The sequence below is a fragment of the Drosophila melanogaster genome, chromosome 3L (genome assembly GCF_000001215.4).
Source record: "Drosophila melanogaster chromosome 3L".
Lineage (NCBI taxonomy): Eukaryota > Metazoa > Arthropoda > Insecta > Diptera > Drosophilidae > Drosophila > Drosophila melanogaster.
The window spans coordinates 15094897-15114766 of NT_037436.4; the positions used below are offsets into that span (position 1 = coordinate 15094897).

The following is a 19870-nucleotide window of genomic DNA, read 5'->3' on the forward strand; positions in this document are numbered from 1 at the left end:
ATTAATTTTTTAATATTATTAAATAATAATTCCATCGCTTATTCAACTATAAGTAAAGATGAAAGAATATGTTGAAACTATGTTGAAACCAAACTATCCAAGACACATTTACCAAATATAGCAAATAAAAAATAAATATAAAACAATAAAAACAAATAACATTTACCAAAGTCGCAACATTGCGCATCACTGAGCAGCTCTGTTAACCATAATCAGTGTTGTGCAAAGACAGTGCTGCAAGCCGGCCGACTAAGACTCATCCAAGTCGAAATTGCAGCCGAAAGTGAAGGTATTGCAGCAGTAGCCAATTGGACGGTTTATTACATAAATTCGCGTTTTTCGGCTGAAAAAATAAAAGCCTCTTTATGTCATTGCAGTTGTTAAAAGCGCTACCCCACCTGCGCAGCGCCACCACAGCCGTGAGAACTCAGATTGCAAGAACAACGTGGAGCGAGCACATTGCCACGAAAGTGTTTTTTAGCACCACTACCACAAAACCTACTCCCTCCGCACCACCACCACCTCCACCAACGCAACCGCAGCAGCCAGCTGCAACCACAAGTTGGGGCACCAAGAAGCAAAATAGAAAGGTAAAACTAAGATCCGCCGCTGCCGAGTTCATCATGTCGAATCCCGAGATTGAGGCTCAACTTGCCCCATTGAGGGAACGAGTTCAGGAGCAGGGTAACCTGGTGAGGGATCTCAAGGCGAAGGGTGCCCCCGAGATCGATGTGAAAAAGGCAGTAGCCGAGCTGAAGGCACGCAAGAAGCTGCTGGAGGACAAAGAGCTCGCCCTGACCCCCAGTGTCGTTAGTTTCGATCGCGCGAAGATGGAGGATCTACTCAAGCGTCGCTTCTTCTACGACCAGAGTTTCGCAATTTATGGCGGCATCACCGGCCAGTACGATTTTGGACCCATGGGCTGTGCCCTCAAGTCCAACATTCTGGCCCTATGGCGTCAGTATTTCGCCCTCGAAGAGCAAATGCTGGAGGTGGACTGCTCTATTCTGACTCCCGAACCTGTGCTCAAAGCCTCTGGTCATGTGGAGCGTTTCGCTGATCTGATGGTCAAGGATGTCAAGACCGGCGAGTGCTTCCGCCTGGATCATCTCATTAAGCAGGCTTTGGAAAAGCTATCTAAGGCCAAGGATGCAACTCCCGCCCTGCAGGCCGAGTGTGAGGATATTATCATTAAACTGGATGGCCTGAACAAACAGGAATTGGCTGGTGTCCTGGCCAAATACAACATCAAATCTCCATTAACCGGCAATGATTTAACAGAACCGATTGAGTTCAACCTGATGTTTGCCACCCAAATTGGACCCACTGGCTTGGTCAAGGGATTCCTGCGGCCCGAAACTGCCCAGGGTATCTTCGTCAACTTCAAGCGACTGCTGGAATTCAATCAAGGCAAGCTTCCCTTCGCTGTGGCTCAAATTGGCAACTCCTTCCGCAATGAAATCTCACCCCGATCGGGATTGATCCGTGTGCGAGAGTTCACCATGGCAGAGATTGAACATTTCTGTGATCCCGTGCTCAAGGACCATCCCAAATTTGGCAACATCAAATCGGAAAAGTTGACCCTTTACTCGGCGTGCAACCAGATGGATGGAAAGTCTGCCGCTCAGGTGCAAATCGGCGAAGCAGTGGCATCCAAACTGGTGGCTAATGAGACACTTGGTTACTATATGGCCCGCATTCAGCAGTTCCTGTTGGCCATTGGTATCAAACCGGAGTGCTTGCGATTCCGGCAGCACATGTCCAATGAGATGGCTCACTATGCATGCGATTGCTGGGATGCCGAAATTCTTACCTCCTACGGATGGGTGGAGTGCGTAGGATGTGCGGATCGCAGTGCCTACGATTTGGGACAGCATACGGCCGCCACAGGTGTGCGTTTGGTGGCCGAGAAGCGTCTGCCGGCTCCCAAAACGGTCGAGGTCAGCGAGATTGTGCCAAACAAGCAGGCTCTCGGAAAGACCTTCAAGAAGGAGGCAAAGAACATCACGGATGCGTTGGCTAAGCTTTCGCTGGAGGAGATAACCAAGGTAGAGGAACAGCTGGCTGGCGATGGTCAATACAAACTGACCACGGCCGATGGCCAAAGCCACGATCTCGGAAAGGACACCATCAGCGTTAAGCACTCTACGAAAACGGTCCATGTGGAGGAGTTCATCCCGAGTGTGGTTGAGCCTTCATTCGGCATTGGTCGCATCATGTACTCCCTGTTGGAGCACAGTTTCCAATGCCGCGACGGCGACGAGCAGCGGTGCTACTTTACGCTACCGCCTCTGGTGGCGCCCATCAAGTGCTCCATCCTTCCGCTGTCCAACAACACCGACTTTCAACCTTATACTCAGAAACTGTCTTCTGCCCTGACCAAGGCGGAACTTTCGCACAAGGTGGACGACTCCAGTGGATCCATTGGCAGGCGGTATGCCCGCACGGATGAGATTGCCATACCCTATGGCATCACCGTGGACTTCGACACTCTAAAGGAACCGCATACGGTGACTCTGCGAGATCGGAATACTATGAAACAGGTGCGCGTCGGTCTGGAGGAGGTTGTGGGCGTCGTCAAGGACTTGTCGACGGCGAGAACCACCTGGGAGAGTGTCACCGAACAGTATCCTCTGTTCGAACAGCAGGAGGCCAGCAAGTAACTGGTTGATCAAGGAGTTTCTTTCGCTTGGCACGCATTTACAGAGTTTCAAAGTTTTCTTATTTTTGTATAAATAAAATTCAATAATTCAATAATTTCTTATAAAATTCAATAAATATGCAACATTTAATGCTTTGCGCTTTGAAATGGGAGTGTGTTTATCTTCAATATGAATTTGATGTTTATTTTCAAAAAATATTTTTTCTCGGTGAAATTTCTTTTTAAATTATTTAATATAATTTTAAATATGCACATTTAAAGTTGTTTGGATCTATGACAATTCAAATTTACCGGATATTATGATTTATTTACACTTAAAATTGGTAATATAAAACGTGAAATTCCTTTTAAAAACGCAAACTATACACAAAGAGTAAAAATATAAACAAGGGAAAGTAATACGAATTATAGGCCATTTTTTCTTTAGATTTAAATCGCAAGTTTCCAAATAAATATGTAACCAGTCCTCACTGCTATGCTAAAATTACATTTGATTCTTGTTTATTTTTGCGGGAACTCAATTTTAATGCATAGGAAACCGCGCGGTTTTTGTGACGTTTAACAACACACGGTGAGTCACTGGTATTCTCAATGAAATGAGCGGTGGTCATACCATAAATACGTATGAGATATTAAACGAATCCAATTTCTAAAACCACGTGCAGCAAAGGCAAATAAACAATAAATTGTGGCTCGGATTGCCTCAGATTGAGTGTCCACCGCGAATTGAACCGATAACACGATAATCCTCCACATTTGGTGATCCCAAAGATTGACATTCGAGACGAAAGGATGAAATACATCCTGGTAACTGGTGGCGTCATTAGTGGCGTGGGAAAAGGAGTGATTGCCTCCTCGTTCGGAACGCTTTTGAAATCCTGTGGTCTGGATGTAACCTCGATCAAGATTGACCCCTATATCAATATAGATGCTGGAACCTTTTCGCCTTATGAGCATGGTGAGTTTTCAAGAGGTCTTCCCATTATTTTATATGGTGTCTATAGTATGTCTTGCTTTCGACATTCGAAAAATGTCTGGTCTCTTATTTTGGCAATTTTTCAATATTTTGCCCATCTGTGCGAGTGTAAGTGTGCGGCGAGTGTCAGTATGTGCATCTATTGTTGTAAGACTATTGTTGTTGTAAAGCCACGCGTCTGGTTATAACCACATGGTGTGAGGTGACGGAAAAGGAGAGAGCGGTGTGGCGCTCTCCCGCCAAAATAAATAATCTGAGCAAAAACAAACGTTTAATAACAAATAAATAAAGTAACAATACATCACTTACGATATGGGAAAACTTTTCAAATCTATAAAGACAATAATATATAATAATAATTATTCAATAATAAATGTAAAGTGAAACTAAATTTTACGATTTGTTTAATTTGATTTAATACAGGGTGCTTATAAAAAGAATGAGATGGTATCAAAATCGCATTTAAAGTAAATGGTAAAACTGTTTTTCTCAGTGTAAATAAACAAGAGGATGTGTAACAGAGATGCATAGAAAGGCAGTCGTCAGCTGTTTTTCATGCTCTCTATTTCTCTCGCTCTCTGATAACCAGCAACAATTGCACGTGTTCTTGAATCTTTGAGTCGGAAATCGAAAAGAAATTAACGCTTTTTCTGCTGGCAACAGAGATAGCAAGCAATTGCTACCAATGCTCATGCTCTTGTACAATGAAAGTTAGATCTCTCTCACCTTCTTCCTTTCTCTTTCTTAATCCCGCTCTTTGTTTTTGGCTCTCTCATCACAAAATTGCCTCCCCCAACCGGCAGACGTTTTTATTGTTGCTTGACATTGAAAATGAAAGTTTTTTCTGTCCGTTTCACTTGCTCTGCCTTGCTGGTTATTTTCTTATTTTTGTTTTGCTTTCCTTTTTTGCCTCTGTTAGTGGAGAAGGGAAACTTTTCACACAGGCGCACTTCTAATAAATTGAAACTGATCCGAACCCACTGGCGGCTCAATTATAACTGACAAATAGAACTTATTGTTCCTTACTTACATTTAATGATACCGTGTGAGTTGGGAAATTTATTTTATCTCTCTCTTTTTATTTACAATACGAAATTGATTGTACTCTCTTGCACTTTCTCACTGATCCGTTTTACTCACTCTGTACTTCCCCTGGCAAGTTGATGATAGCTACAATAACAACAACGTTTAATAAATAAACGGCAGCAGCGACACACACTTGCAAATTTATTTATACAACGTGCCAATGCAATTACTATGCGTTTATTTGCATGCGTGTGTGTGCGAGTGTGTTTGGGTGGTGGGCGCCTACCACTGTGCGTATGTGTGTGCGACATGTGCCGCAGCGTTGACCTGCAGGATTTGCTTGGCCGCTCTGCGCGTGCGATTAAATACATATGTATTTATGTAGTAACTTAAAGCGAAAGCAAAAAAAAATGTCGGTAGACAACGTTCTATCACAAAAATGGATTTTATAATATATTTAATGATCATTTAATGATCTGCCCGACAGGGGCTTCGGATAGGATGAGATGGGTACGTATGGGTATTGGTCCTCCACAGTACCAGGTCCCATCACATCGAATCGGATCGGATGGGTTTTGATCGGAGAAAAGAGGAACCCGTTTTGCGGCATTTTGATTTATAGGCGACTTATGCACTTGGCAGCCGCGGTGGGAGTGGAACTCGCAGCTGAGATGACACGTCTGACCGAATTCATAAGCGGACATCTGGCCAGGGTGCATTATATATTACACGGTATACATATCATAAGCTAAGCCTCGACGGGCACGGGAATTTCAATATTATATCGTGTACGCTAGGCGCCCTCACAATGCGGGTCAGCTGGAAAGCATTCGTATTGGTTAGTGTTGAGTGTTATAACACAACGTTCGCCTCTAGGCCTACGCATCGGGCACATCAAACAAGCTGGGCGGGCTTTTGTTGACGGCTGCCTGTTGGATCATCCGCTTGGCCTTCTCCAGGGACAGCTTCACCACCTCGATGATCTCGTCGTCCACGCCGCCGCCACCTATTGCCTTGTCCACATCGGTCACCTAGCAGTAGTACATGGTATGCTTGGCATCCGACGAAACAACTCCAAATCTGCAAAGGATTGAGGTGGGAATGCATTAATACATTTTATTGTGGTTAGTTTATGCGTGAACCAAACGGATACTGTTAATATGATTTTCTAGCCAAACATAAAATAACTAGAAGTATTCGTTCATAATTGAAATGCTTGAATAAAACTTAGATACTTGAACATGTAACAAAGTACTCTTAGTTGGACGGTTTATTAGGTTAGGTTAATATTTACACTTTAATTAATATAAAAGCGTATATCTACACAGTTGCTGAACATATAGTTAAAAAAGGTTATTAAGGTTTTTTTTTTTGGTTTAATACCCCTTGAAATGAAATTATTTAAGTTAAAAGTATTTCTACTCACCTTATCAATTATGACTCACTTTGATTGGTGTATATGGGCCCTAGCAACTTCGATGAATGAAATGGGCGGCCAGTTCATCTCCCTCGCGCAACGCACCAACCACCACCGCCCCCGCTAGCCCATTCATCCATAGGGGATTACTGTCTGCCGCCTGTCATTTGCATTTTTGTGCCCAGCTTACACTTTTTGCGGGTCGAAATGCACAAAATGCAATTCTGCTCATTTGTTGTGTCTGTAGTTGTTGATGTGCGCTTGAGTTCGCTGCCGACGTCGACTGCGACTGCGACGGCGGCACATGCGTGTGCTTCATTTGTTGTGCGTTAATTTCGGTAGTGTAAGTGTGAGTGGGTGCGAAGAAGGGCGGTAAGGATGGGGGGTAGGGAAAGAGGAATGGGAAATGGGAAATGGCAAGGGTCGCCATAGTGGCCGCTGCGGTGTTCCATCTTTTGAGGGTGTCTTCTTCTAGCTGCCGAGTGCTTGTGTTGCTTTGTGGCTGCTGTTGTTGTTCTTGCTGCCTGGGCTTATTGCGTGTGCTTTGCGCTCCGTCATGCTCCCTTCCCTATCCCTGCCCCTCCCACTTCCCCCTACATCGGTCCATCGGTCACATTAGCGTTTTTAGCCATAAAAGAGCCAAGCTCTTGTGCTCTCCGCCGTCCACCGCCTCCGCCTGCTGCTCATCGTCCTCTTTGTCCTCTCTTTCGCAGCTCTGTCTGCCCATTTGGTTGCGGCCGTCATCGGCGCGTCAACATCGTTAGCAGCTGTTGCTCTTTGCCTGTGCGCCATTAACTGCACCCCCCAACCCTCTGGCACCAGCTCTCTTCCACCGCCTTTTTGGCCTGCATTTGCTTTGTTGCTGGATTTCTGCTTGCGCATTCGTTACGCTCACGTTTCGTTTCGCGACGACAATAATGCTTGGGCCTTTGCTGTTGCTGCTGCTGCCGCTGTTGTTGTTGATATTGCTCCCACCTCTGGCTGCTCTGATGCTCCTCTTTCCCTTTTTTTGCTCACACTCCTGCTCCGCCTTGTGCGTGTGCTGCCACATACAGTAGTAACTCACTAAACGATTATATGGACTTCAAAAGCGATAAATAGTAAACATGTAAATATTTACATACTGTATGCTGGAATTTCCCACTAAAAATAACGAAATAACTGTCATTAAGAGATCTAATTGTTTGTTAGATCCCTTAGTTAGATTTCCCTTATTAATATAGACGATATTTGTATGTATTTAATTTGAAAATTGCATAATTGCACTTATCGACGCTCCGCTTATCAGGCGTGCTTTTGTTATCGCAAAACCCCAAATGTTGGGGATAACTTAAGTATACCTGGGTATAATACGGTATTTGGGAATTAGAAATTTTGACGTTTTATGGAAGAGGCATTAAGAATGAGAACCCTTTTATAATTTGTCCTATTAAGCTTAAGTAAAGTACAATTTTACTTTTAGTACATTTTTAATTTATATGAAAATCTTAATTCATATATATTTTTTGGATAACTAATGGAACAATTTCAAATGCTTGTGTTTTATTTCAAACTTATCGGGCAGCAAGAACGGTAATGGAAATAGTGCGTGGAAAGTAAATGTGTGCTAACACCTCTCTGTATTTCTCTCTTTTCAAATTAGGCGCGAAATTTCGAAATTGGAATTGAAGCATGCTAGTCTTGATTTATTTAAATCTTTTATACATACATCTTTTATACATACAGTAGTAACGCACTAAACGATTTAATAGTAAATAGTAATAATAATAAATAGTAAACATGTAAATACATATTTTATGCTGGAATTACCCAGTAAAAATAACCATTAAACTGTCATTAAGAGATGACAGTTAGATTTCCTTTATTAATATGGACCATACTTGTAAGTATGTCGTTCGAAATTTGCTTAATTGCACTTATCGATGCTCCACTGTACCCATGTACATATGGCCCGCGTGTGCACGCTTTTGTGCGTGTGTGCGAGTGTGCAAAAATTAAATGGAAAATACCATTCCGCTGTGGCGGCTCTCCAGCCCAACTCTCCAACGACAGCTCGCCAGCAGGATGTGACCGTTGCTACGCGTTGCTGGCGTCTGAGTTGAGTGGCTGCCTCCCAATGCCGCCCCTCGTCCACGCCTGCCACCGTTACGCCCCCTCATTTGCTGGCACACGCACACAGGCACAAGAGCACACACACACACCCACTACGGTTAACTGATGGGCCCGCACGTGTCTGTGTGTGCGTGTGTGTTCTATGGCTTCATAAGCTTCAATCTCGCGTCTGGTCGAAAGTTTGCCCACTTGCCATAACTTTAAGCATAGCTTATGGATCGCCGGGAAGTTACGGAACACAGTAGCCGTTAGTTAAATTATTCTCATTTTTGTTGGTCCCAGCAACTTAGTTACTGATTACTGATATGTAAATGGCAAAGGTATGTTTCTACAAGACTAGCAATCTTTAGCATTCCAGAAGTTAGCTTCAGCCAGCTATCATAAAACCCTCTCATTAATCAAAATGTTTATTAATAATGAAGGTTAATATGAACTTGTTCTTAAAAAAAGATAATAAATTTGTTATATAGTTTCAAATAAATCTTTATGTAAAATTTTAATAATGTTGCCCTAGTTATAACACCCCTGTGGATTTTATTTATCAAAGTATCAAAATTATCTTACCAAAACCGTTGATTCATCTTTCCAAAACATTGTTGAGTACTTCAACTGCAAACCTATTCTTGAAATACATACAATTATAACATTTTGATTTATGAATAACGTAGGGAAAAAAGTATCGTTTCTTATCAATAGTAGCAAATAATAGCAAATGAAAATCTGAATCGGGAATCGGAAGAATGTTTAAATTCTTCAAATTGATTAAGAAACTAAATATATGTACATACATATGTATGTACATAGATATAGTCATGTCAGTCTTAAAGAATATTCATATAAGAATCGCTTACGGTGATTATGCAACTGGGGGCGCGATTCCGTTGCTTAATTGTGAGAAATTAAATCGGAAAGTTCGGTGCGGCTGGCCAATCGCACTTGCCCCTTACAATACAGCGTTGTATTACGACCTCGCTGCCAGCCACCTCCGTTGTTCCACCCAACGCCACCCACCTCACACTTACGGTGTCTGAGCGACAGGCGCCAGAAGAAGAAGAAGTGTGAGCTGGAGAAGCAGAGAAGTGATGAGCGGTTGGAGCGAGGGGGAGGAAGTGTGAAGAGGAGAGCGCAGAGGAAAGAGGAACAGCGGTAGCCGTGGAGCCACAGCCAAATTCACATCGATTCGCTTTGCCCGGCGTTTGTTGCACCGCCCCCGTTGGTTCTTCTTCTTCTTCTGCTGCTGCCGCCGCTGCCTCCTGTCGCGTGATTTTAACGAGCCTCCTCTCTTCCGCCCGCGCCCTCACCAGCACCCGCTCCCCTTACACCCCGCTCTCGCTCTCTTCATGGTTTATGCTTTTCGCTCGCTAGCTCGCTCGCTTCCGCGCGTCGATTGTTGTTGGCTGAGCATGCAGTAGGCAGCCAGGCAGGCAGGACAGGAAGAGCGAAGGAAGAGTGAGGAAGCACGGCTGGAGGAGAGCAGGCCACCGGCTCCACCTCACACAGACAGCTCGGCTGGCTCTCTCTCGCATGTGTTTGTGTGGCCGTGCGGCTCTGGGTGAGTGTGTTGGTGTGCGTGTGCTGGATAGCCGGCAATAATATGCCCAAAAGCAGCAGAAGCAAAAGCAACAACACGGGGAGCCAGAAGCGAGCAGAGCGAAGCAAATGGCGGCGGCCGTTTTTAGCGTTTGTGCGCGCTTCTCCACCTCCCTCTGGCTCGCACTCTCCTCCCCCTCCCCTATCATCACCGCATACACATGCACATTCACACATTGTGTACGTATGTATGTGTGTCGCGCCGGCAAAAGCAAAAGCAAAAGCTTGTGGCGTGGCTTTGGCTCTCGCCTGAAACTGAACTTAACTGCCAGCCTGCTGACTGCTCTGCCCCACTGCCCCTCCCACCTACACTCCGCCCATTGGAGGCCTGCGCCTCCTCGCTGGCGTTTTTTGCGTTTCAGTGTGCGCTTCTCATGCCCTCTCTTCTACGGAGGGTATTGCCAGTTCGACGAGTGGTTGGTTGGACAGTCGGTTGCGAGAAGAATACTAGGATTTCATCTTCCACCTAACATCGTTTAACTGCGTAAATTCTTCACATGATACTTTTCATTGCTTCAGATTAATAGATTGATTTTCTCATATACATACATACATAGCTAAAGACCCTAACGCTACTGATATGCATTCTTATATTCAAGGCAAGAGTATCATCATTTTCGTTCTCTTTAGAAGGCCTTTAGGACTTTTTTGTTTTTTTTTTTTCATATTATTTTGCCTGCCTGCTGCTGCTGGTGGCTGTTGGCTGTTTGGCTGGCGTCGTTTCAGCTGCCGCCGCTAGTTGGCACGTTTTGTTGGCTGGCTGGCTGGTGGCTCTGGCTGGCTCGCTTGGCTTTTGGGGGGCTTGTGGACCTGGCCGGGGATTCGAATTTGGAGTGGGAACGGTAGGGAGAGCGGGAGTGGGAATGGAAATGGGACTGCTACGACTGCGACTGGGCCTGGGCCTGAACACGGCCTGCTGGCTGACTGGCTGGCTCATGGCTCATGGCTCTCGGCCTGATGGCGGATGGCTTGACTGCAGCCTGTCGCAGTGGCAAATAGCCGATGGGTCAGAGGGAGGTGGGGAGCGAGAGAGTGTGAGAAAGGGGGAGGGGTCGGGGCAGGGGCAGAGCGGTCTGTGTGCGGCAGCGGTGGCGGCGCGTCAACGGCAGCAAAGGCAAAAGCAACAGCAACAACGCTGCGACAGCCAGCAGCAGCAGCAGAAGCAGCGGCGCTTCGCACTTTGCTCTGCTGAATTTTCAATTTCAGTTGTAAGCTGACTGCAATCAGCAGTGGTTCGCATTTTGGTTCGGGAATTCGCAATTCCGCATTTCGGCTTCTCGACTTTTCATTCGCGCTCGTGGAAAACGCTCTCGGGACATAACGGAATCTACGGGCCGGCGCGGCTGACCGAGCGCAAAAAAAAACTTTTCGATTATTATAAACTTGGCGGTAACAGAAACATACACACACACACACATCCACTGATTCGCCACCCTCTGGAAACCACTCACATGTCCCGCTAGTTGCGACTCCTGGCGCGCTAATTTTTGCATATGTGTGTTAGCGAATGAGACACGCACATGTGTGTGCGTGGGTTTTATTGATTTTATAGAGGAAACTATATGGTTTATGGCCCACCCCCCTTTGAGCCCATCTTTCTTTGCTCTTCATTCCTGGGCCAATTTCAATGACAGTTTTTAGCGAGAGGGGGAGGGAGTGATGGATATTAAAGTTTGGTGAGGAAAAAGAAAGAGAATAATTTTTCCTAAAAGAGAGTGGGAGTTTGATGATAAGGAACCGATATGTGTATGATTTACAGATCAGGTGGCCTGGTAATTTGAAGCTAAGAGAAAAGATATTAGAGCTTTATAAACCGAGAAGGAGTAAATAACTTGAATGTAAATCTTCAGGAAAGGGAAAAAAACAATGAATACAGTTGAAACTTTAAAGCCTAAAAGGGAGTGAAGAAAACAAAGAGTTAATATTTAAACGCATATGCAAATGACCTAAGTTAACTTATATATGAAAAACATCCACGTTTTGCAATTGGTTTAAAATAAAAGTCCAGGTTTAAATTAAATTTAAATTCTTGAATTCTGCTTCATCCATATGTTCTTCAATTCTAAGCGTATTTCAAATTGTTTTACAGTTTTTTATATTTATGATAAGCCATAAGTAGTTTCGAGTAAGCTATCAATTTAACATGTTAATGTAACTTACCCACATTTAATGTAATCTGAACTCTCCACACTCTTCGGCTTTTCATGGGTTAAGCAAAAAGTAATCATTATTTCTTTCATTTCGATCAATACATCGCCTTTATGCAAGATCTGACCTATAAATAGTATAGTTATTCAGCCAAAGCAACTCTCTTATCTCTTGTTTCCTTGACTCTTGCTGATAAGCAGCGGGAAATCAAAATTAAGGAAATGATTTCCAAATCCCCACAGTGTTAGTCCACTTAGCTGCCAATTTCCTAGCCAAACAGCTTCCAGTTCAAAAAAAAAAAAGCATCGAGCGTGTATGTGTATGTGTAAGGCCTCATAACTTTCCACGGCGGGTCGAAACTTGTGAAATTCTTGGCTACCAGCAGAGGAGCTGTTAGTTACCCAGCTCCCAATCACCTCGACAGCAGCTGGGCCAGCTTTTCAGCCCGCTTTTCCAACCCCGATAGCCCCCTTCCCTACATTTTTCACCCTGCCCTCGCCTAACAACAACAACAGCAGTGAAACACACTGTCGCCGGCAGTTTTTGCCCATAAAAACAGCAACGGCAACGACGAAAACGAAAATTTAACGACTGCGCAACGTGACGCATTATTTGTCTGGCTTGGCTTGGCTTGGTCTTCTGGTCGGTCTCTTGTCTGCTCTGCTCTGCTCTGCCGTGCTGTGCCTGCAGCAAAGCTGTAGCTGCCGCCAGAAATTGCTTTTGCTCGCTGGAATATCCATACATACATATGTATATGTATGTCTGTGAATGTGTGTGCTTTGCGGCCTGTGCCTTCGCATCCGCTCCCCTTGCGCCCCCTGCCCCCTTCCCCTCACACAATCCAAAGTCTCCACACTCCGCACGCTGCCGTTTTTAGTATTTCGCACTCTGTGCACGGCAAACATTTTTGCATGACTGACTGAATGCCGCCGCCTGCGCCTGACTCACACACACAATCACCACATGTCCACATCCACACCGATGCACTGGGGCCAGACGATGCACTCGGAGAAATATGAGGGTGGGAATACTGTATTGGTAATTAGTTGTGGGAAGGAGTAACAAGTAAACTTTCTTATCAGTAATATTTCCAAAAAAAATATTAAATTGATTAGATTTGACAGTTTTCATTTTCTTTTGCTGCCAAGTGCTACATATAAATTATTGATTATTATGTTATTCTTAAGTTATAAAGTAATTTTGAAAATGACGATTTCTGAAATGAAATACCTAAATCATTGACCTGTTTTCCCAAGTGTATCCAGTGCATTGAGGGCGGGCGGTGAGCAGGGAGAGACAGAGTCAGCGGAACCGGCAGCGTTATCGGTAGTGGGAGCGGGGTGCAGCGGGGCAGAGTGGCTGGCAGGCAGGCTCGTGGAGTAACCGTTGGCTGGTTGGTCTCTCGGTCGTCGCTCATCGCCGTCTGTTCCTGTCTGCCCGTGCCCTCTCCTCCGCCCTGGCGTGTTTATAATTTGATTTCGCTGCTTCTTTCCTGCCGCGTCCTCTTCTTCATTTGCTTCTGGCTGGGGAGCAGAATGCGAGGGAGGGAGAAGATGGACGATGGGGAGCAGAGCGAGCAGTGCGGCATTTCCTGTCGCCCAGCTCGATTTTGGGCCTAAGCCCAAGGAAGGAATCTTAATGAAGTTATTGTGTTAACAGTTTGGAGAGTACTGGCTGCTCATTGATGGTCGGGGATCGCAACTAACTCGTGGGTGGGTGGGAGCGGGATGGCTTTAGTGAGTGGTCAAGAAGCCGACTAATGCTCTTCGTTCCTCTCATTTCTCTCAGTGAGTTTGTATAGTGGTGTGCGTGAGTGCGTGTGTGTGCCGTTGGAGCATGCAATTGCAATTCACCGTTAGCTGAGCGGACAAGTGAGACAGCAGGAGTTACTTATTAAATAAAGTGTGCCCGCAAAATAGAGACAAAAGTGCGAAATAAAATATATAAAACTCACTCAATCACTTTGAGAGCGCTAAGATGGCGCCAAAAAAGTCCACCATTGTGCTCAATGTGGAGCAGTTTATTCACGACATCGAGGAGCGCCCGGCCATCTGGAACCGCAATTTCCACTGCAACAAGGCCTTCCTCGAGCAGATGTGGGACGAGCTGAGCGGAGCGCACAAACTGCCAAGTAAGTGGAGCATGTGGATGAAAAGAGTTCCCAGAACAGTGTTGCCAACCAAAAAAAAAAAAGTTAAAAAGTTAATTTTAATAGTGTAAATAAATATAAATATGAATTAAATTAAATTTTTATGTAAACAGTATTAGCTTTACATGAGATTACCAAATTGTGAGTGTCTGTGTTTGTTTGTCTTTTAAAAACTTTAAAAGCACATAAAGAAATATATTTTAAATTTAATTAAAAAGTTCGTAAAAAGTAAAAGGTAGCTAAATTAAAAAGTTTCCTATTCGAATCAGATTTGGCGAACAAAAAGCCAAGTTGGCAACACTGACAATGACTCCAAGCGCGAACAAAGCGATTTCTATCGTTATCCCACTCTCTCTCCCAGAGATCGTTCTCAAGGCCAAATGGAAGGGACTTCGAGACAATTTCCGTGTGGAGTACAAAAGGATACCGCGGGCGGATAACGGTGATTTTATGGTGGATCCGGCCACCTTTGAGTCCAAGTGGCTGCACTACTATGCATTGTTGTTTTTAAGTGAGTTCGAGTCATGTGATTACTTACTTTTATAAATGGGAATTACTTTTTTTTAGCTGATCACATGCGTCATCGTTTGCCAAAGAACGAACAGGATCAGTCATTTTACTTCAGCCAGCAAAGCGAGGACTGTGAAAAGACAGTGGTGGAGCCGGATTTAACAAACGGTCTAATACGTCGTCTGCAGGACAGCGACGAGGATTACGACGAGGAGGAAATGGAGGCGGACGGAGAGGCTAGCGAAGCCACCATGGAGGAAACGATGCCCACGCCACCGGCTGCGCATCAAATGAATCAAGTTAGCACCACACCACTGGCCACCGGAGCTTTGCGAGCCCAAGAAGAGGCACATCAGCACGCTTTAATTAAGGCAGGATTACTCCGCGCTCAGTTGATGGAGCTGGAAAAGGAGGCGGAGGACTTGAGCAGAAAGCCACCTCCGCCACAGCAAATGACATCTCCAGTGGCACCCTCACTACAAGTGCTAGTGGAACCACCAGCCGCACACTGTTCTCCACCGCCAATGGTGACCACCACATCCGCACAAGTACAACAACCGGGCTCAGCAGCTGTTCTGGCGCCGGCAACGACCACATCCGCGTCATCTGTATCCTCGAATGGAGCGCCAATGGGCGGCAAGAGATCTGTGTCGCCACCGCCTCTATACAACAAAGCACACCATCCGCTGGCCACTCTGGCAGCAGCACATCTTGCGGCCAAAGACCGAAATGAGGATTTCGGACCCACCTCTGCTGTAGGAGGAAACGGAGATCACCTGAGCTTCACTCAACACTCCTACGCCAATGGACTGATACCCGCCCTTAAGCTGAAGCGCCCGCGTCTCTCCGAGGATAGCAATTTTAATGGTTCCTCGACAATGGACACTCCGCTCGTACCAGAGGACGATGACTACCACTACTTGCTCAGCCTACATCCGTACATGAAGCAGCTGACCGCAGCCCAGAAGCTGCGCATACGCACCAAGATACAAAAGCTCATCTTCAAGGAACTCTACAAAGAAGATCTTGAGGAGTCCAAGTAGTGGAACAGCTCAGAATGCCTAGATTAAGCTCAAGACTGTACATACGCCCACTAGCCTAGATCGTAAGCATTATACTTAGTTCGTGTCCATGCCATGCTATTTGATTGATTTCTAGTTGAGCGCCACTCCAAGGAAAGCTGGGAGTGCGCCATTTACGCCTAAGCACAAATACCCTGGAAATAAAAATGTAACATTAAAATGATTTTCAGTTCTTTTCATTTTTACTAAGAAGGGTGGTCCACATTATGCTGAAACCACGAATTAATTGTTATAATTTTTTTCGCAGGCGAGGTTTACGTTTTGGACGATGGCGCCGAGGTGGATCTGGATCTGGGAAACTATGAACGGTTTTTGGATGTTACCCTGCATCGGGACAACAACATAACCACCGGAAAAATTTACAAGTTGGTCATTGAGAAGGAGCGCACTGGCGAGTACTTGGGCAAAACGGTTCAAGGTGAGTGAGCAAACCAGATCATATCCCATTATTATCCTTTATAACTAGAAAACCTTTGAGATTGGGAAGATTGGTTGATTTAACATTCTGTCCCTTGCAGTTGTCCCACACATCACTGATGCCATTCAGGAATGGGTGGAGCGCGTGGCCCAGACACCCGTTCAGGGATCTTCAAAGCCACAGGTGTGCATCGTGGAATTGGGAGGAACGATTGGTGACATCGAAGGCATGCCTTTCGTAGAGGCCTTCCGTCAGTTTCAGTTCCGCGTAAAGAGAGAGAACTTCTGTTTGGCCCATGTGTCGCTGGTTCCGTTGCCAAAGGCTACCGGAGAACCCAAGACCAAGCCCACACAAAGTTCGGTCAGAGAACTGAGAGGATGTGGCCTGAGTCCCGATTTGATTGTCTGCCGATCGGAGAAACCCATTGGACTGGAGGTCAAGGAGAAGATCAGCAACTTTTGTCATGTGGGGCCGGATCAGGTGATATGCATCCACGATTTGAACTCCATTTATCATGTTCCGCTGCTGATGGAGCAGAATGGTGTTATTGAATACCTAAATGAGCGCCTACAGCTTAATATCGACATGAGCAAGAGGACCAAGTAAGTTAAGGTCTATATTTAAACCCTGAAAGTAAGTTAATCACAAATTGTTTGTTATTTTTAGATGCTTGCAGCAATGGCGAGATTTGGCGCGTCGAACGGAGACCGTTCGCCGTGAAGTTTGCATCGCCGTCGTGGGAAAGTACACCAAGTTCACGGATTCGTACGCCTCCGTAGTTAAAGCCCTGCAACATGCCGCCCTGGCAGTGAATCGCAAACTGGAACTGGTCTTTATCGAGTCGTGCCTGCTGGAGGAGGAAACTTTGCATTCTGAGCCGAGCAAGTACCACAAGGAGTGGCAGAAGCTATGCGATAGCCATGGCATCCTAGTCCCCGGTGGATTCGGTTCCCGTGGAATGGAGGGCAAGATTCGTGCATGCCAATGGGCGCGAGAGAATCAAAAGCCATTGCTTGGCATCTGCTTGGGTCTGCAAGCGGCGGTCATTGAATTCGCACGAAATAAACTTGGTCTCAAGGATGCAAACACCACAGAAATCGATCCGAACACAGCTAATGCCTTGGTCATCGATATGCCAGAGCATCACACGGGTCAATTGGGCGGCACTATGCGCTTGGGCAAGCGAATAACTGTTTTCTCTGATGGTCCTAGTGTCATTCGCCAGTTGTATGGCAATCCGAAAAGCGTGCAGGAGCGTCATCGGCATCGTTACGAGGTTAATCCCAAATACGTGCATCTGCTGGAAGAGCAAGGCATGCGATTTGTGGGCACCGACGTCGACAAAACTAGGATGGAAATCATTGAGCTCAGCGGTCATCCCTACTTTGTTGCCACCCAATATCATCCAGAGTACTTGTCGCGGCCTCTGAAGCCGTCGCCTCCTTTCCTCGGCCTGATCCTGGCCTCAGTGGATCGATTGAACCAATATATTCAGCGCGGTTGCCGCCTGTCGCCCCGCCAGCTATCCGACGCATCCTCGGATGAGGAGGACAGTGTTGTGGGCTTGGCCGGAGCAACAAAATCGCTGAGCTCCTTGAAAATTCCCATTACACCCACAAATGGAATATCAAAAAGTTGCAATGGTAGCATAAGCACTTCCGACAGCGAAGGTGCCTGCGGAGGCGTTGATCCTACCAATGGCCATAAGTAAACTAGTGAACGGTATCTTATATCCTAAAGTGTTTAACATCCGATTATCAGACGTACTTTTGTTATCGCAAAACCCCAAAAGTTTGGGATAACTTAAGTATTACTGGGTGGGTATAATACGGTATTTGCGAATTGAAAATTTTGACCTTTTATGAAAGAGGCATTAATAATAAGAAACCCTTTATAATTTCTCCTAAGCTTAAGTAAACTACGATGTTACTTTCCGTACATTTTTAATTTATATGAAAATCTTAATTCATATATATTTTTTGGATGCGAAAAAAAAAATAACTAATGGAACAATTTCAAATGTTTGTGTTTTATTTTGAACTTAGCGGGCAGCAAGAACGGTATTGGAAATAGTGCGTGGAAAGTAAATGTGTGCTATTTCTCTCTTTTCAAATTGGGCGCGAAATTTCGAAATTGGAATTGAAACATGCTAAATAAGCTTATTTGTTTCCGAATTTATGGAAAAATCGCTTTTCAAGATATCCATACCAATTGTTATGATTTTGTTCACACATAAACTATTGGAATACTTTGAAAACAATTGTTGCTTCTATTTTTAACGACAGTTCCATCAATACTTTTTGGCAACTGATACCTTATTAAAAAACTGACTGTTTTTTCTAAATTCTTACAAATATATTAAGGGATTATGTATAATCCCTTTTCTGCCAAGAACTATATTTTTAAAGAGCACCACAGAGTGGACTTCAGTGTAATTTTCTGCTTGTTGACGCAATTAGTTGAGATAGGCAGAGAATTAATCAAACGCTGGTACTCGAGAATAATAATGGACGCTAGCCCATGCGAATTGAGATTCGTATGCGGGATGCGGATTCAGATACCGGCTGGCGTTGTCAGACATCGTCAGGCCCGTGCCCAACAAAAATAGCCAGGGCATACATTTGGGCTTGCGGCCGCGATGAGAAGCGATGGCTAGCGGCCAATTGAATCGAGGCGGACCGCAAGACTCCCAACCAAGAACAATGCGCATTCTTCATTGTTCGTTCAATTGAGCAACGTGCTCTGGCTAATTTTGCACTCGAAATAAGAGAAACGCAGCTAACATGATTCAGTCGGGGGTCCACAAAAAGAAGCCAAGGATTCGGAATCGCCAGCGCAACAAGATCAACCAGGTGCCACAGGATCAAGGGGAATCTCCAGACGCAATTGCGTCTTCACTCAAAAGTAATGGCTCAAAAGCGGCAAATGGTGTAGAAAGTAAACCTCCGGTGGAAAAGCCCTTACTTACAAGTGGAAATTCTCTGCTTGAATCATTATCAAAAATTGGTCAAGTGGAAAATCCGCAAGAGAACGATACAATCCGGCTGATACAGCAACTGTTACGTAGGAAATTATTGGCCAAAAATAGTGCTGTGCCATCCAGCGAAAATAAGCCATCAACTGATCCGGTCAAAATAGTTACCCAACCAAAGGAAATCAAAAGTGAAGAAAAGAAACCAAAGATTTCGAGTACCTCGGTTACTCCAAAACTCAAAACAGAAGCCAAGGCATCTGGAATTTCAAAAGAAGAGGAAATAAATGATCTACTCAAATGCTTGGGCAGCAAACTGCCAAAGGGTAATTAGATAATCATTAGGAAGTATATACAATTCAACATAACTAAAATATGCTTGATAGGATCTGGTGAATCCCCAGCAGCCGCGTTATTCAGCAATCTTGGAAAGCTTTTCAGCCAAGCGCCGCCCAGCGATGTCGAGTCATCCGATGAGGAAGTGGAGGAGTATGTGGAGTACATCTATAAGCCAAGGCAATATTTTATGGCCTCACTGTGCAATGTAGGTAGTATTCATTACAAACTGTGCTTAATTGCTGAAGGGACTATAGTTTAAAACTTCTACATTTGTATACCCTACACTCCTAAAGGAAAAGGGCATAATAGATTCGTTGAAAAGTATGTAACAGGTAAAATGGTTTCTTGCCAGTTTCTATCGATATGCTCATTAATGGTGGCATTCCCGCTAGATGAGTAATGGGTATCTGATAGTCGAGGAAGTTGGCTATAGCGTACTCTCCTATTTCTATATACAAATGTAAAGGGCG

General features: G+C 44.9%; 4 protein-coding genes, 1 long non-coding RNA gene, 1 other non-coding gene and 1 pseudogene across 11 annotated transcripts in view, besides 1 other annotated feature; 4 read left to right on the forward strand and 3 right to left on the reverse strand.

Annotated features, from left to right (window-relative positions):
* The first annotated feature begins 245 nt into the window (after window positions 1-245).
* Window positions 246-2790, forward strand: GlyRS (Glycyl-tRNA synthetase). 3 transcript variants are annotated; one of them, NM_001274938.1, is made up of 2 exons: window positions 246-289; window positions 359-2790. In NM_001274938.1, the coding sequence occupies exon 2, from the start codon at window positions 366-368 to the stop codon at window positions 2661-2663; it is 2298 nt and encodes a 765-aa protein (NP_001261867.1). In that variant the 5' UTR covers window positions 246-289; window positions 359-365; the 3' UTR covers window positions 2664-2790. The 3 variants fall into 3 exon arrangements, with proteins under 3 accessions (NP_001261867.1, NP_648746.1, NP_730022.1); NM_140489.3 differs by having other exon boundaries at window positions 378-2790; NM_168605.2 differs by having other exon boundaries at window positions 246-2790.
* A 227-nt stretch (window positions 2791-3017) lies between these two features.
* Window positions 3018-18107, forward strand: Ctps (CTP synthase). 3 transcript variants are annotated; one of them, NM_140490.4, is made up of 5 exons: window positions 10986-11172; window positions 13851-14062; window positions 15920-16090; window positions 16191-16692; window positions 16757-18107. In NM_140490.4, exons 2-5 carry the CDS (start codon window positions 13909-13911, stop codon window positions 17799-17801), a joined length of 1872 nt encoding a protein of 623 aa, NP_648747.1. In that variant the 5' UTR covers window positions 10986-11172; window positions 13851-13908; the 3' UTR covers window positions 17802-18107. The 3 variants fall into 3 exon arrangements, with proteins under 3 accessions (NP_001287067.1, NP_730023.1, NP_648747.1); NM_001300138.1 differs by lacking the exons at window positions 10986-11172; window positions 13851-14062 and adding an exon at window positions 3018-3620; NM_168606.2 differs by lacking the exons at window positions 10986-11172; window positions 13851-14062 and adding an exon at window positions 3239-3620.
* Window positions 3638-4606, reverse strand: lncRNA:CR43973 (long non-coding RNA:CR43973). Its single transcript, NR_073934.1, has 3 exons — window positions 4365-4606; window positions 3948-3969; window positions 3638-3891 (listed from the first exon to the last, which is right to left on the reverse strand). It is a non-coding gene; the product is annotated as a long non-coding RNA:CR43973 (long non-coding RNA).
* Window positions 5158-7144, reverse strand: CR43972 (annotated as a pseudogene).
* Window positions 10986-15834, forward strand: CG45071 (uncharacterized protein). 2 transcript variants are annotated; one of them, NM_168607.2, is made up of 4 exons: window positions 10986-11172; window positions 13720-14062; window positions 14442-14591; window positions 14648-15834. In NM_168607.2, the coding sequence occupies exons 2-4, from the start codon at window positions 13909-13911 to the stop codon at window positions 15631-15633; spliced, it is 1290 nt and encodes a 429-aa protein (NP_730024.1). In that variant the 5' UTR covers window positions 10986-11172; window positions 13720-13908; the 3' UTR covers window positions 15634-15834. The 2 variants fall into 2 exon arrangements, with proteins under 2 accessions (NP_730024.1, NP_001287068.1); NM_001300139.1 differs by lacking the exon at window positions 14442-14591.
* On the reverse strand, window positions 13105-14039 carry asRNA:CR43971 (antisense RNA:CR43971). The gene is made up of 2 exons (NR_073936.1): window positions 13886-14039; window positions 13105-13790 (listed from the first exon to the last, which is right to left on the reverse strand).
* Window positions 18108-18660: 553 nt separating the features above from the next.
* CG13458 (uncharacterized protein) overlaps window positions 18661-19870 on the forward strand; it is a 2817-nt gene continuing 1607 nt past the window's right edge. Inside the window, exons 1-2 of the mRNA NM_140491.2 lie at window positions 18661-19387; window positions 19448-19605. Of these exons, the coding sequence (NP_648748.1) occupies window positions 18874-19387; window positions 19448-19605 (672 nt within the window). The 5' untranslated portion in view covers window positions 18661-18873. The remainder of the gene's footprint in view (window positions 19388-19447; window positions 19606-19870) is intronic.
* Window positions 19780-19842: a mobile genetic element.